General features: G+C 27.8%; 1 protein-coding gene across 2 annotated transcripts; it reads left to right on the top strand.

Annotated features, from left to right (window-relative positions):
* The first annotated feature begins 4,975 nt into the window (after window positions 1-4,975).
* On the top strand, window positions 4,976-13,678 carry LOC109804133 (polygalacturonase At1g48100). 2 transcript variants are annotated; one of them, XM_020365913.3, is made up of 7 exons: window positions 4,976-5,122; window positions 11,159-11,613; window positions 11,871-12,038; window positions 12,150-12,194; window positions 12,278-12,485; window positions 12,590-12,671; window positions 12,920-13,678. In XM_020365913.3, exons 2-7 carry the CDS (start codon window positions 11,221-11,223, stop codon window positions 13,425-13,427), a joined length of 1,404 nt encoding a protein of 467 aa, XP_020221502.1. In that variant the 5' UTR covers window positions 4,976-5,122; window positions 11,159-11,220; the 3' UTR covers window positions 13,428-13,678. The 2 variants fall into 2 exon arrangements, with proteins under 2 accessions (XP_020221502.1, XP_082919679.1); XM_083063553.1 differs by lacking the exon at window positions 4,976-5,122 and having other exon boundaries at window positions 10,671-11,613.
* Window positions 13,679-15,690: the final 2,012 nt, after the last annotated feature.

The raw sequence follows: 15,690 nt of genomic DNA on the forward strand, positions 1-15,690 counted from the left end.
TTAAATTAAGGAATCATGTGCTAACAAACTTTTGGTACGTGTAATTATGTATGAATCACAATTCTTAGTTACTTTTAATATGGATTTGCATCAATAGTAATATAAATTAATATATTAAAGAAAATATGTTTCGTAAGGGCGTAGAACAGCGTGCGTGTGTGGATATTGAATATGCACTATGCAGGACATAAGATAAGAGTACACATCTCCTTTCCCTTTAACAACTTTATTTGGTTGATTAAGATCTTAGACTGCGTATTCTTCAAGTAGTTGTTAACCAATAAATGGAAAGAAAAATAATATACTATCGAGTTTTTTTATTTATTTTATTTTTCGCTATTTTTGTTTGTACCTTTCAAGTTCATTGAAAATTGAAGTGATAAAATTTCTAAAGGTGTTTTGGTTGAATGATTTGTTGATATCTTAAAGTAAGCATTTGGAAATCACTCAAAATACAAGTAATTTGATTTAAATGGACTTCGAAATTCAAATTTTGTGTTTGAAATCCATCGACAACCATAAATGATTTGAATTTATCTATCTTTTTTTATTATTATTTATTGAACTCTACTTTAAGCACATTAAAGATGAGTTGAGTTTTTTGTGTTTAGCTAAATTATATTTTTTATTACTCTAATAATGAATTGTAACTTTGGTTCTCCAACAATTTCTTATTAAATGGTGTTAAAAAAACCAAATTCTTATTAAACTGTAATCTGTCGATATCATTAAGTTTTTAAAAGCGTTTTCATTTATGGAAAAACTCAATTTTTATTTTATGCTCAAATAATAAAAAATTCAAATGAACATAGGGTAGAAAATGGCTTAGAAGATCCAGAACTTGATTATTTGAACAATTTTATAAGGTGTGATGCTAAAGTTTAAAATAGAAAAATGTTGAGTTTTTTTTTTAAATGGACAAATATACGGCATTTTAGATGGTGGATTTTGAGGGAAATTGTTTAAAACGTGTTTATTGAATTTAGTTCATGAAAATTTGAGAGAAAACCTGTTAAATTTTTCATAACATAATGGATAACAAATCGGATCACAGTTGAACAAATTTAGGGCACCAAATAATAATTAAGAAAGGGTCAATAATACTTACATCTCCAAGTCATTTTTCCTAAATATATAAACTCACTTGAAAGCCTTTAAATATCTTTTATGATTGCCTTTAGGATTGTCTTATACATTGTAAGATAAAATCGTATAAAGTTTTTTTTTTAATCGTATATTCCAAGATGTGTATTTATAAAGTGAAAAGAGGTCCTATTATTCCATTCAAACCATTTTCTTTTTTTATGAAGAGTTACAATTGTTCCATCCATCGTGGTTCCATTCAATTATAGACACTACATTCGATAGCACACTTACCATATAATATTTAATATCTATTGATCACATTATGGATATTCTAAGATATATATATAAAAAAAAATCATTCAACCAACTACATCTTACCATGCTGTTAGGTAGTATATATTAATTTTCTAGATTGTGTAAATGACCCCACTTATAATTGAATTGAGTTTCTAATTTGGAAAGAAGAGTTATAATATAAGAAAGTAACTTGGGTGAAAAAGGTTTCGGTTACAATCTTGTCATTGATTTTATTCGATAAAATATTCTTTTAAATGTGAATGTAGAGAATTTATATCCAATGAGGGTTCAAACGATAGCGGTGTAACTTTTACTAAGTGTTACACCGTTCAATAACTTTATATTAAATATAAATTTTGAAAATCCAACCGTTAGATTGAAAGTTCATATCTTTTAGATCATATATGTCAAATTTTGTTAAAATTGAACAACAACTTGAAGGTAATCAAAGTGTTCATATTTTAGTATATTTTGAAATGTATATATTACGTCAATTTTGTTTTATAAGAATGAAGTATCAAATCATCTTGGATTAATATAAAATTTGATATATATGATTTAAGAGATATAAACTTTCAATCCAACGGTTGGATTTTCAAAATTCACATTTAATATAAAATTATTGAGCGGTGTAACACTTAGTAAAAGTTACACCGATGTCGTTTGAACCCTCCTCTTCATATCTTTGTTTTATTTGTAATGATAATAAATACCAGTAAAAGTTAACGACTATCCCTTAAATATAAAGAAATAGGACATTAACATGTGATAATCCAAAAAAAAAAAATTAAAAATTATTTTTTATGAAATAAAATTTAAAATTCAAAATTTTTAAAAATAAAAAATTTTAAAATAAAAATTAAAAATTAGGAATAAAATGAGAGAGAGAGAGAGAATGGGTTTAGAGAGTATTTAGGTATGAATTTTTTTTTTCTAATACATGACACGTATCCCAACCAATACCTTATTATATTAAGAGTAATCGATGATTCAGCACCCACCTTGTTATGCTTTCCATTTCAATATTATTATATTATTCTATTTGATATATCAAAGTGTGCTATCCTAATAATGCTATGCTTGCTCATCATCTCATTGCTTCCTGCCTATTAGACACTTGGTTTGGTTATGGCTGGGAAAAACAAATAACTCAACTCAAGTCAACTGGTGATAAATTAAATTTTTCGTAAAAAATCTTGAATCCAACTATTTTAAAAATAAAATAAAATTCAACCGAACTACATTGCTTAAAAACTGAATTATTTTTATAAAAGAGTAAAAATTAAAAGTGTCTAAAATGGTTTGTCTTAATTCGATAGTGTAATGATCTAAAAAGAAATGATCTGAAAAAATTATATCAATTTAGTTAGATATGAGAGACCAATTAAACTATATTAGACCATTAATTTTTAGGTTTGAAACTTATTAAGTCTATTTGACATGATATTTTATTTATATTTTTATTTAAAAATAAATAAAATAAAGTTCACAAATTTATTCTATTTGATAGACTAATGGATTAAAATAATTTAATTCAAAATATTAGAATGAGAGTTTTGTTGATTTTAACCTTATAGATCGATCCTATTAGGATAATCATGCTTAAATTAGATAAGATCATTACCAATGATCTTTTTGATATTTAATATAGTTACATGTATAAAATTTGAACTTAAATTTTTTAGTTAAAATAGAATAACCTCAGATCTTGATGCATTCAGCTATTTTTATTTGGAATCATTTACCAACAATATATATTTAAATAATAACTAATAAAAGTGGAAATGTATGTTTTTTTTTTTCCCACAGGATAACCATCAATAAGCTGTATGACTTTATGACAATAAAAAAATGCAATGAATATTGGCAAGTCATTTTAATAAAGAAAATATATAAAATAATAAAATAAAAAAAAAAACAGGAGTTGGGTCCACAGAAATTGTGGTTGGATTCTGAATTAATTTCTTCCTTTTGATGGGAATTGTGGTTGTAGGAAGGAGGCATGGATGTGTGAAAGAAGCATTTCATCGACCACCTCTTCTTGGCTTTTAGGTGCCACCATTCACCCTCAATACCCTGTCTCACCTTTTAAACCATATTTTACACGCCTTCTATATATAATCTATTCCTCACTTTCTATATTTATTAAAATAATTCATTTAAGTGTTTTATTCTAAGTGTTACTGAGGTTTAACTTAATCAATGTAGGTCAAATATTATAAACTTCCTTAATATCTATGCATGAATGATGAGATAAACTTAATTTATTAGCTTATTTATTATTTTATAAGAGCTTTAATTCTTACTATACTTGTAAAATTAATCTATTCACTTTTTTTTCCTTCAATTATATGAGTTTGGCACAAATTTTTTAGTTCCAACTAACTATAATATGGTCATTATAATTGGTATGTATATATAAAAATAATAATAATACTAGTTTAGCACATGTCACACATATGGATCAGTTGATCCATTTAAATTCAACTTTTCCACTTTCGTTTCCCCAGGCCTGGTATAAGGGGATGAAAATGGGTTGCTTTACATTGGCCTATTAAGGAAAATAGGTTGGATTAAATATATTTTTAACCTTTCAATTTTTTTTAATTTTTTTTTAATTTTTAAATAATTTTTATTTACTTTTAGTCGTTGACATTTTTTTTATATGGACAATAAAATTTGAAGGAACCAAAAAAAATCCAAAGATTAAAGGTGAAAATTAGTAAAAGTTTATAGACTCAAATTAATAATATAAAAAAAAAGAAAGTAAAAACATATTTAATCAAATATGTTTCATTTTTTTCTGCATCTCTCATTTCTCTTTGAACCAAATAAGAAAAAAGTAACCCCAAGCGTGTGATTCAGTAGTAGGGGTTGATCCACGCTTAAGCAAGGTCAGGAGTTCGAATCCTGCATTGTGTATGCAGTCGCGTTAAATCTGCGTTCGACAACGAACCTAAAAAAAAAAAATAAGAAAAAAGTAACCTTTCCTCTCTTCACCACCTCTTAATGAAACAATTTTTTTACCCATTTTACTTCTCTCATTAAAATTTAAAATCTCTTTCCTCCTTTAAAAAAATAAAAATAAAAAAATAACAAGGCAATGAGAGATAAAGGATGTAAGCGTAATTTCTTAATAAAAGAATGTAAATAGAATAATGTTAACTCAAAGGGAAGGTCCGATTCGTATGACAAATTCAAAATTTATTTTCAAAATTAGGCCAATTAAATGGCGCAAATGTTACTAGCTAGTTAAAAATAATAATAACGTATCATATCATAAAATTTATTATATTCCCGACATGATTTTTAATTATTAATTTCCTTTACCAATACACATTGTTCTTAAATTCTACCATTCTAAAAAAAGAAAAAAAAAATCTGATTCTAGCAAATTGGCACAAGGTTTGGCAGTCACTGTTCTAGAAATGATTAATGGAAATTAACTTACTACCATCACTGAATTAGAATATTCATTGATAGAAGGTTTAGTGCCTACTAAAAGCAGGGACGAGACATGACGTCGAATATTATGCCTCTTATGCTATCTAAAACTCTATCTCTCTCACTATATATATCACAAATTGCACCCCATGCATGCAAATCTACCAAGATAATACCCTTTAATGTTTAAATAACAAATGAATCCAGATAGCTAGTGAAACATTCATCTTTCTTTATGCACAAGTATAACAATATAATTAACACCCTCCTTTGGCTTTGATCATCAGATTAACAGGTACGACTTTTTTTTTTTTTTTTTTATATAAGAAAATATCAAATGTTTCTAATTATTTTTAAGCTTTTATTTTGATTTACAAAAATATATTTTTAGTGTTGAAACTTTATTCGAATTTTGTTTATAGTTCTTAACTAAGATTAATCTTCCTACCTAAACTTTTTATCTGTTAATATCGTAAGTGATATATAATCAAGTTGATAGTCATTTAGACAATTATATGACTTGTCAAATTATCATAAAGTCTAGTGTGACAATTATGTGTAACTTTTTTTAAAAAAAATATATATATTTTTAGTTTATCATCTTTTCATAAAATTTACTTAATTTATAATTTTTTTTAATGATATTTATTCTTTAACTATTTCTTGTCATTGTAAGTAATCTTTCAACTTATTTCTTTAACAAATATGATTAATTGTTAACGATGTGACTGTTTATGACTTATCATGTGAACTACTAGTTTTACATGATAATGAGACGTGATAAAATATTGTTTGTTTGAAATATTTTTATGTTCTTAAGGTGTTACAATTTTTTTTATAGTATAAAACTGTTAAAAAAAGGGCTTGAGAATTTTAAAAAAATGTAATAAAAGAAATCAACAACATACAATAAACAAATCAACACCCAACTTAAAAATTCTTGAGACAATGAAACTTCTTGTTATTGCCTAACATGTTTGTTATCATACACACTTCATGTTTGCCATATGTGCATGTTAGTTCCTGTGAAACAAAATTATACGTGGGGAAAAGATTAAGATGAAAGAATTTAATGTTAATTTTTTTGAAAAGTGGGGTCGATGATTGAGATATGACAGGGTTCAAAGATTGAAGTTCTCTTGTCTAGAGTGTTGATTATAGGTTAATTAATTCATGATTTGTATTATCCTTATTGGTTTTCTTATTATGAATTGTTGATTTTGCGTTTTGAATTTTGATTAAGTGAATTGTTGATTTATATACAAGGGTCGTTGATTTTACTTACTGCTTAGTTTCTCTTTATTTTCTCTTTCAATTTTTCAAACTCATTTTTGGTTATCACATCATTGCTCAATGATAATACTTGATGTGATTGTCATGTAAAAGTAATTAATTACATATTAAGTGACGTAGTTGTTAATGTGCTATATATAAAAAAATCATTTTTAATTTTTATATGTATATGTTAAATAAAATATTATTTAACATTAAAATAACTATGATTACAAAAAGAAAAGATATCCTCTTCTTCCTTTCCCTTACTTTAAAGAAGGTTTTATATATAATAGAAAAAAGAAAAAAAAATCACTTATGAGTTACACACCCATTTATTTGTCCCCTCTTTTCTCCTTTCTTCTCAACTAAGTGAAGATATGATGCGTCTCATCTTTTGCAAAAGTACGACTTACCATAAGAATAAAATTAATATTTATTGTTTATTTTAATTATTTCAAAGATTTAATTATTATGTAATTCCATAAACTATTTGAGAATTTTATACCCTGGCTATTTTGAAAACAAAAAACAAAAAATAAAAACATAAAGGTGTTAAAAATTAAAACTCATTTAAGAAAATATATAACCTTCACGTGCTTGGATTTGTTCCTTAGAGTAGGGAAAAACGCATGTGAACTTGAAACACCCAACAACATTCCTCAAAATGTTTAATTAAAGGTTAAATTATATTTTGAAGTTACTTTATTTTTTTTTAAGATTCTGTTTAGTCACATTATTTTAAAAAGGTTTAATTTAGTTCTTTAATTTTTAAAAAATATTTAATATTATTTTTAAAAAAATTGATATTAATAAAATTAGATGAAATGATAATATTAAAAAAATTGAAAATTCAAGAACTAAATTGAATATTTAAAAAATATTATGAACAAATTAAATAAAAATCTATTTAAAAATTTTTGTCAAATAAATTTGAAATTTTCTTATTCACCTTGATAAAATCATGATTGACAATAAATTGTATACTTAAAATAAAAAAAAAAAATGATCACAAAATTGAAAAAAAATTAATTTATATAGAAAAAAATTGTTAAATAAATTTTTGTTTAATTTAATTTATGTATTTATAAATCATTCAATTTGATCTTATTATTTTTAAATAATTTAATTTAATCTTATAATTTTTAACTAATATTTAATGTTGTCCTTCCATTATATTTTATTAACGTTATTAATGTTTAGATGAAAAGATAATATTAAAAAATTGGAAAAAAAATTAAAAAATAAAATAAAATAATTTAAAAATAATATAACTAAATTGAATCATAAAATAAATGAAGTAATGAAAATATAATGTATCCTTCATTAAAAACTCATAATGATAGCATAGCACATACAAACAAAAATAAGTTTAAACTAATGGGTTATCTCAACATACACGGAAAAAATAAAGTGTTTTATACCTAAGATTCATATGTTGTTCACATTAGTGTCTCAAAATAAGAACCCCAAAAACAAAGCTAGCTATATGGATTAACTTTATAATTAACCATCTTCCATTTGCCCGTGACACAAACTACAAGTACAAATATACACCCCGTGATTTCACCCCTAACACGTGTCCATAAACTAAATGTGTAAAGGAGAAAAAGAGATTTCTGCAGAATCTGGTTGCATGTGATGTGAATATGTGATCATAATATTATTGTCCAGCTCAAGGGGCTCTCCAATTCTTTTCCTCTATTTCTTATTTATTTATATGATTTTAGATATATAAATGGCATTTAATATTAATTATAAAAATAATAATTAATATTTAACATCATTTATACATTCAAAATTATTATATAAAAAAATAGAGAGGATGAGAATTCCTATTTCATGGTGGCATTGTTTTACAACCACTAACTCCGCGAGTGCCACGTGGTGTGGTAGAGAGCCACAAACATAAAAAAGTGCACCCCATAATCTCTCGATCAGGACACAAACTTTTGCTGTGTTCAAATTGCGATTGGTGATTTGTTTTTGAACTCTCGCATGTGATCCTACACACGTGATAGGTTAAAACAAAAACCAATTCATGCTTAGATGATTGTGTATCTAATAATTATCGTAAAGTTTAATAAATTTAGGCTAAAATAGTATTTTAGTCTCTTATAATAACTGTTTGTTTTAATTTAGTCCCACTTGTATTTTTGGTTTCAGAACGGGTCGTTCTTTTGTACTCGTAGTGTGTTAATTTTACATCTGGAACGGTCCGTTTCATATGCAAAATTAACACACCAAGTGTGTACCCAGAACGACCCGTTCTGGTTTCAGAATGGACCGTTTTGGTTCCAGGTGTTTTCAAGATATTTAGCATCCACGTGACATCCACCTATGCATCCACGTGGCCAACAGTTAACTTCGTTTAAATAATTTAGACGGAAGTCTCACATTGCAACCAATTAATTTATTAGGGATCAAATTGAGATAAAAAATAAAAGTAGGACTAAATTGAAACAAACAATTATTATAAGGACCAAAATAGGTCTTTAGCCATAAATTTATCATTTATGATGGACAAATTATGATTAGATGATAATATAAAATTTATCAAAAAAATAAAACTTTTCCTCATAATACACATATTTTACATAGTAAGTTGCTCAATAATATGCTTAGACATTCATCTAACTCAGATAAAGAGGAGAAATTGCACCACTCTTCATGAGGTAGTTGATTTTTTTTATGTTCCTTTATTTGGTTAAATATGGTCACGTAAGAGATATGGATATATATTATAGGGGGATCTTAGTTTTTATGAGGGTCACTTTTTATGTCCTAACTTTTTTTATCTCTTCGTGCGTGTCTATTTATGTTTTGCTTTAAATCATACGGATTTGATTCCACCGTGACTGCATTAATTCTGTTGTCGCGCTCTTTACTATTACTAATTCACACCCACGACGAGTTAAACAATCATAGTCACGAAGAAATGCTAACGATATTTAACACTTTCTTATTAATATCTTTTTACTATTGATTTAAAGCCACAAATTATTGTAAAGTCTCATGATTAAATTATGGGAGAAACTAGTTAAATAAGATGTTAAACTTACAAAAAACTTTGGGTCAATAATAAAAAATGTTAGAGACAATATCTTTAACATTCTTCAATAGTCTCCGTGTGAATTGCTTTAACACCAAAACCACATCCCCTTTCCACACTATTCCTCTCATGCCCCCAAAGCATTTTTTTTCTTCTTCTTTTTCTTTATGCTATTTTTACCAAACTTTTGTACTATTTTGTAACCAAAAAAGTTATTGTACTGTTTGATTTAAAAGGGTGAGAAGGGAAATGGGAAGGATAAACACCGTGATGGGTTTATTGTTATATCTATAAAATAGACAAATAAAAGTATTAAGTTATGATAATACAATCTAATTAGTGTACTTTTTTCTTTTCTTTTCAAATCCAATATTGAGTGGAGAAGAATTTTAACCCTTACTATTTCCCTCCCTTTCTTTTCAAAGTTTTGAATTCCCTCCAACTAAAATGTTAGCAAAGTATTATTCCCTCGAACATATTATGGTCAATGACTTTATGAGTGCATTTTTGAGTTGGTGATGAGAATAAAACAAGCAATGAGTTGGTGATGAGAATAAAACAAGCAAAATAATTTGGAAATAAACAATACAAATGGTGTAGCAATACATTTATTATGATTGTGATATCTAAATTGCATTAATTAAAAGTAGAATGCACCATGGATGAGAAAATAAAACATCTTAATCAAATTCATTAGTTGATTCATCTAGCAAGAGAAAGTTTCTCATTCATAACATGGAAATATAAAATTTGTTTAACTCAAACAAAAATGGTGGCTGTGATTCCGTATGTAAGTTCAATATTTTTTGTTCCTTTCTATGCAGCTTCATATGTTCATGAATCTCATGATGCTCAGCCTTTTATTTTACAATATGTTGCTCTGTTATTTACATAACTGGTTCTAATTAACATCTATAATTCACATGCAATATTTCGTATAAAGTTATTTTTCAATAGTTGCATATATCAGTTTGACCTCTTCCAAGCTATAAAACACACAAACACAAGAAAGACACCAAATTTTCATTTTCACAATTATTTTGATCATTTTCTTGAATAGTAAATCATGGGGCTTTTATTTCTTCTCTACTGTAATTTTACATGTCTTCATCTTACACTAAAATACTCTTTTTTTTTCTACCTTAAAGGTAAAATATATTTGGTCTAATTAATTACCACAAAAGAACTTATTGTTCACGTGTTTTAACCTAAGTTGTCAGTTATAGGCTTATAACATCTTCTATAAAAAATCATAAATGACACATGAAACTCACATGCATAGTTTAGGACAAGTAATCAGTTGTGAGAACAAAACTCAAAATTCCATGGACCTTGATGTAGAATTGTTTCCCCCCACTGTACTACACATAATTCATTTTTATCTTTTGAGAGTAAATAGAGAAAATACTGATGACAAAATTGGAAACAAAAAGAAGAAAAGGTAATACAAATATGGTTAGTGCTAGCACAAATTTCTAGAAAACTTGAGCCTCAAAGGAGCTAAACATACACTTTAGAAAATTGTTCAGAATGCAGTTTCTGAAAACAAATTCACAAAATACAAAAGAGAAACTAATAGTGTTAAACTAGGTCCAAGAACAAAGAAGATAGTTAAGGCATCATGTCACGGATCACAAAACATTGAACATATGCAGTTAAAATAAGAAAGTCAATCATAAAAATGAGGTTAGAGAACAAAGACACAGTGGCAGGTTACTGCAAAACATTGACCTCTAAATCCTCCAAAATTGTCCAACTGTTTCTTTGAGGCACTGAATCAACCAGGATTCAACATGTGTCCACCTCATACTTTAGAATATGTTCACGGGCTATCTAATGTATGCTTTTCAGTATAAATAAGAACCTTTGCTTCAGGAATCCGGATAGTGAATTATCCTTACTAGGCCATTTTGCTTCGAACCCTCTAGAAGTTAGTTTAAATCTACACCATTTTTCTTCGTCAATACAAGATTTCTGAAGCTATATATTTGTATTTTCCATCCACAGATATCATCATATTGGTGGAGACATTGTAAGTTTAGCGTCTAAACTCGGACTTGAAACTAATAATGAGTCTCATTCGTTGGTCTTTTATCCTATGGATAACCATGATTCTTTTTACCCATAATTTGGATAATGTGGAAGGAAGATACCACAGTCACAAGAGGCAGAACAAAAATTCCCCTGCTCATAAGCCACCTGCTAAGTCCCCTACATTAAAAAACCCTTCACCCCCTTCCACTTCCCCTAGTGTACCCTCTAACCCTTCAAACAACATTTTCAATGTAAGATCCTTTGGTGCGGTTGGAGATGGTTCAGCTGATGACACTGATGCAGTCGTGGGAGCATGGAAATCAGCCTGTGCAGTAAAGTCAGGGGTTGTTCTTCTTCCAGAAAATTACTATTTCAAAATCACTTCAACTATCTTTTCAGGTCCATGCAAGCCAGGACTTGTGTTTCAAGTAAGAAGCTTGTTCAATTTCCTACTTCTTCACATCATTTTTCTTTACTGTTGTTGTTGTTGTTTATAACATATATGTTGGAATGAAAATGGGAGTAAGAATCTTACATTGGATGAAGAGGGGCATGTTGAGCAATATATGTACAATAACTCATATATCTATTGCCTTTAGGTTTTGGGTGGATCTGGTGTGGAGTTCATTTATGTGGCTAACTCATATTTTCTTTATTACTACTAATGTCGGTCTAATGTAAACAGGTTGATGGTACTCTCATGGCACCAAATGGACCAGAATCCTGGCCTAAGAAAGATAGTCGCGATCAATGGCTTGTATTCTATCGACTTGATCAAATGACTCTGACCGGGAGAGGAATCATAGAAGGCAATGGGGAACAATGGTGGGATCTTCCTTGCAAACCTCATAGGGTAATCATTTAACCAAGTATATAATGACATTTATAACATGACATTAGTGTTGTATTTATTTAATTTTGAATGAACTCAAACTAAATGTTAAAATAAAAAATGACATTTCAGGGTCCTAATGGAAAGACTGTATCAGGACCATGTGAAAGCCCTACAGTGAGTGAACTACTCATAACTGTTTACATTTTTTTTCCTATCATTATGATTTGTCTTACAATTGTTTCGCTTTTCAATTATAGATGATACGGTTCTTCATGAGCTCCAATTTGGTGCTGAGTGGGGTGAAAATTCAAAATAGTCCTATGTTCCATGTAAAATTCGATGGTTGTCAAGGAGTGATAATTGACAAATTGTCAATTTCTTCACCTAAACTCAGTCCTAATACTGATGGAATCCACTTAGGGAACACAAAGGGTGTTGGGATATATAACTCCATGATAAGCAATGGTAAAGACTAAAGAACAATGTCTCACTTGTTCAATATGGTAGTTTGATTCTGTTTCTTATAAATGTCAGAAAGTAGTTTAGAGAATAATGTAATTTTTGAACAGGTGATGATTGCATTTCGATTGGTCCTGGGTGCTCAGATGTGGACATAGAGGGTGTAACTTGTGCTCCTACCCATGGTATAAGGTATGTAATATGTTAACACACATAATCTTAATTTCAAGTTAAATTGAGTTTTAAATTAGTAATAGCAACTACTAAATTGAGTTTAAACTCCCCAATCATTAATATGACAACAATTTCTATTCTTCATTTGTATCCCCTCATGATTCCAGAACATCATATTGTATTCTATTGTTTTAGTTAGAGAAATCAAAGCCATTTTGAAAACTTTATATCACCAAATGCTTACATTGGTCATTTCATTTCCACAGCATTGGAAGCCTTGGAGTGCACAATTCTCAGGCATGTGTCTCAAACTTAACTGTTCGCAACACCATCATAAAGGAATCAGACAATGGTCTTAGGATCAAGACATGGCAAGGTGGCACAGGCTCAGTGAATGGCCTAAGATTTGAAAACATCCAAATGGAGAATGTGCAGAACTGCATCATCATTGACCAATACTATTGCTTGTCCAAGGAGTGTCTCAATCAAACTTCAGCTGTGCATGTAAATGATGTATCATATAGGAACATAAAGGGTACTTATGATGTGAGAACCCCTCCTATACACTTCGCATGCAGCGACACTGTGGCCTGCACTAACATAACACTCTCTGAAATTGAGCTTTTGCCATATGAAGGGAAATTACAAGATAACCCTTTTTGCTGGAATGCTTATGGAACTCAAGAGACCATGACTATACCTCCACTTGATTGCTTAAGAGAAGGTGACCCTGATACAATTGTTGATCTCTCCCAATATAAATGTACAAGCTAACATGTCACATTGAATTGTGGTTAGTGATATGGGAGGTATACCATATATATATAGTACATGTATAGAGTAAGAGAACCATTGTTGTTGGTTGTGATTGTGGTCTTATATTTGTTAGGATTCGTCCCTATTTGGGGTTTCCCCTTGTGTGTGATGAGTGATGAGATATAGAATTAAGTCTCTTTGTTGGGACATACATTGTGATAGTTTGATTGAGCATTTATATATATCATATGATAGGCTTCAAATATCAACTTAGACTTCATTTCAAACTAGTTTAAATTTAAGGAATGTAGTTTATAGCAGAGGGGATGACAAATAAATTTAACTTGGATTTGGGAGAGAAAGATTTAAGCCAATTAAGATAAATTACTTGGATTTTACATTTTTTTTTAAAAACCTAAAGTAAAATAGTAAAAAATGAGTTAATTTGGTTTGATGAGTGATATTTAAAAAAAATAAAATTTATTGTATCAGTTGAAGTTAATTGAATTTAATAACCATCTCTTTTAGTCAAATGTATAATTTGGATTAATTGGATTATAAAAGATAGATAAATATGTTGAGTAACATGTCATTAGACTTTAAATCACAAGACTAATACTTGAATAAAAAATATTTGAGTTTCATTAGATTGTTGTGGTTTGGATCTGACAATATATAAACTAAATTGAATGTATTCAAAATTTTACTTCAATTTTTGAAATTCATCCATTGGTATGATGAAATAACTTAAGCACCCCTAATTAATTATGTCATATAGAAACACGTATGGAGTATGCTCCTGCATATTAGGAGTCACTGAATAAATTACTTACAGTGATCTGGCTTGCATATAGTATGTACAAATTTATAAATTAATCATTACCTTCATGTGGTCTACTGCCCTGTCGAATAAATGAATAAAAAATAGGCCAAACATTACTATGGGATACAACATATTCTTTTTTTTTATTATTTTTTTATTGGCACGATAAGAACTTGCTTCCATCAAATTGTTGCTAATCGTTTTATATAATAAATCTATTATTCTGTTTTACATTCATTCTCATTCAAATGACCGATATATTACTTAGCATGTAATATCTAGATATCAAAATGAGAGGTTAGAATAAATGTTAATCGTCATTGTATTATATAATTTATATTCCACTGATATAAAAAAAAAAACATGAATTTTACTTATTTTTAAATAATTGAGATTATTCTATATAAAAATGATTGAGACTAGTTTTATATTTAAAATTATTTACTTAAATATATAAATTTAATTGAACATTTAAGGAGTAAAAATTAATGTTTTTAAAACTAGACCGATTATTAAATTGAACCGGTATTTATAAAATAATAATAATAAATAATATCATAATTTTATAAAATTAAAATTAAAATAAAATATCATTATATATATATTTTTTAAAATGCACGTAAAAGTATAAATATAATATTTAAATTTTAATTTTAATAAAATATAAAAATACATATCAACAATTTTATATTTAGAGTAAAACAATCTTAAATTAATATAATATAAAATATAAAATATCATGACATAAAAGTTATAAATTAATATAAATGACTAAATTATATCTTTATAAGAAAATTATTAAAATAAAAATAAAATAATTATTTTAATTTATAATTTTTATTAAATATTTATCATAAAAATATTTTAAAAAATTAGAGAAAAAAACATTTTTTTAAAATACTGATTCAATCAGTTTTCTAAATCAATTTTTGATCAATACTTTTTTATTAGTTTTTTTTATATACCAATTTTATGGTTTGTCTAAACTGGTAGACTAATCAATTCTTTGTTCGACTTGTCGAACCGGCCAATCCGATCCAGTTTTGACAACACAGGTAAAACCTCATAAATATAACATCTCATTTACTACCTAGTTACAAGTTTGAACCAATGAACACCAAAATTAAGCATAAACTTATGACAAATTTCTCATATGTTTTTGGGTTCATACCCGTTTAAAGCCACAATTAGGGCTGCAAACAAGTTAGGTTAGATTGAGCTTGGATGAACTATATTCTAGTCACAAGATTGATCTCGTCATTGGAACACTTAAAATGCTTTTTTTTCTTCTAATTTTTTGTCTATCTCTCTTCTGGAGCATCCCCTATATTTTAACCTGTTCGTTCCTCCATCCTGATTTTTTGCCCATATCATGTTTCTCCGTTATCATAAATATCGGACATTCTCATTTCATTTTTCTCTTGTAAAGTAGTGGGTAGGTTTTTATCTTTATTTTAT

Source organism: Cajanus cajan, chromosome 1 (assembly GCF_000230855.2).
Source record: "Cajanus cajan strain Asha chromosome 1, NIPB_CcT2T_4, whole genome shotgun sequence".
Classification (NCBI taxonomy): domain Eukaryota; kingdom Viridiplantae; phylum Streptophyta; class Magnoliopsida; order Fabales; family Fabaceae; genus Cajanus; species Cajanus cajan.

Bases quoted from the DNA above. Each gene is read 5' to 3' on its own strand.
- LOC109804133 (XM_020365913.3), top strand. From the start codon at position 11,221: ATGAGTCTCATTCGTTGGTCTTTTATCCTATGGATAACCATGATTCTT. The intron at 12,486-12,589 runs GTAAAGACTAAA...ATTTTTGAACAG, and splicing joins TAACTCCATGATAAGCAATG to GTGATGATTGCATTTCGATT. The intron at 12,672-12,919 runs GTATGTAATATG...TCATTTCCACAG, and splicing joins GCTCCTACCCATGGTATAAG to CATTGGAAGCCTTGGAGTGC.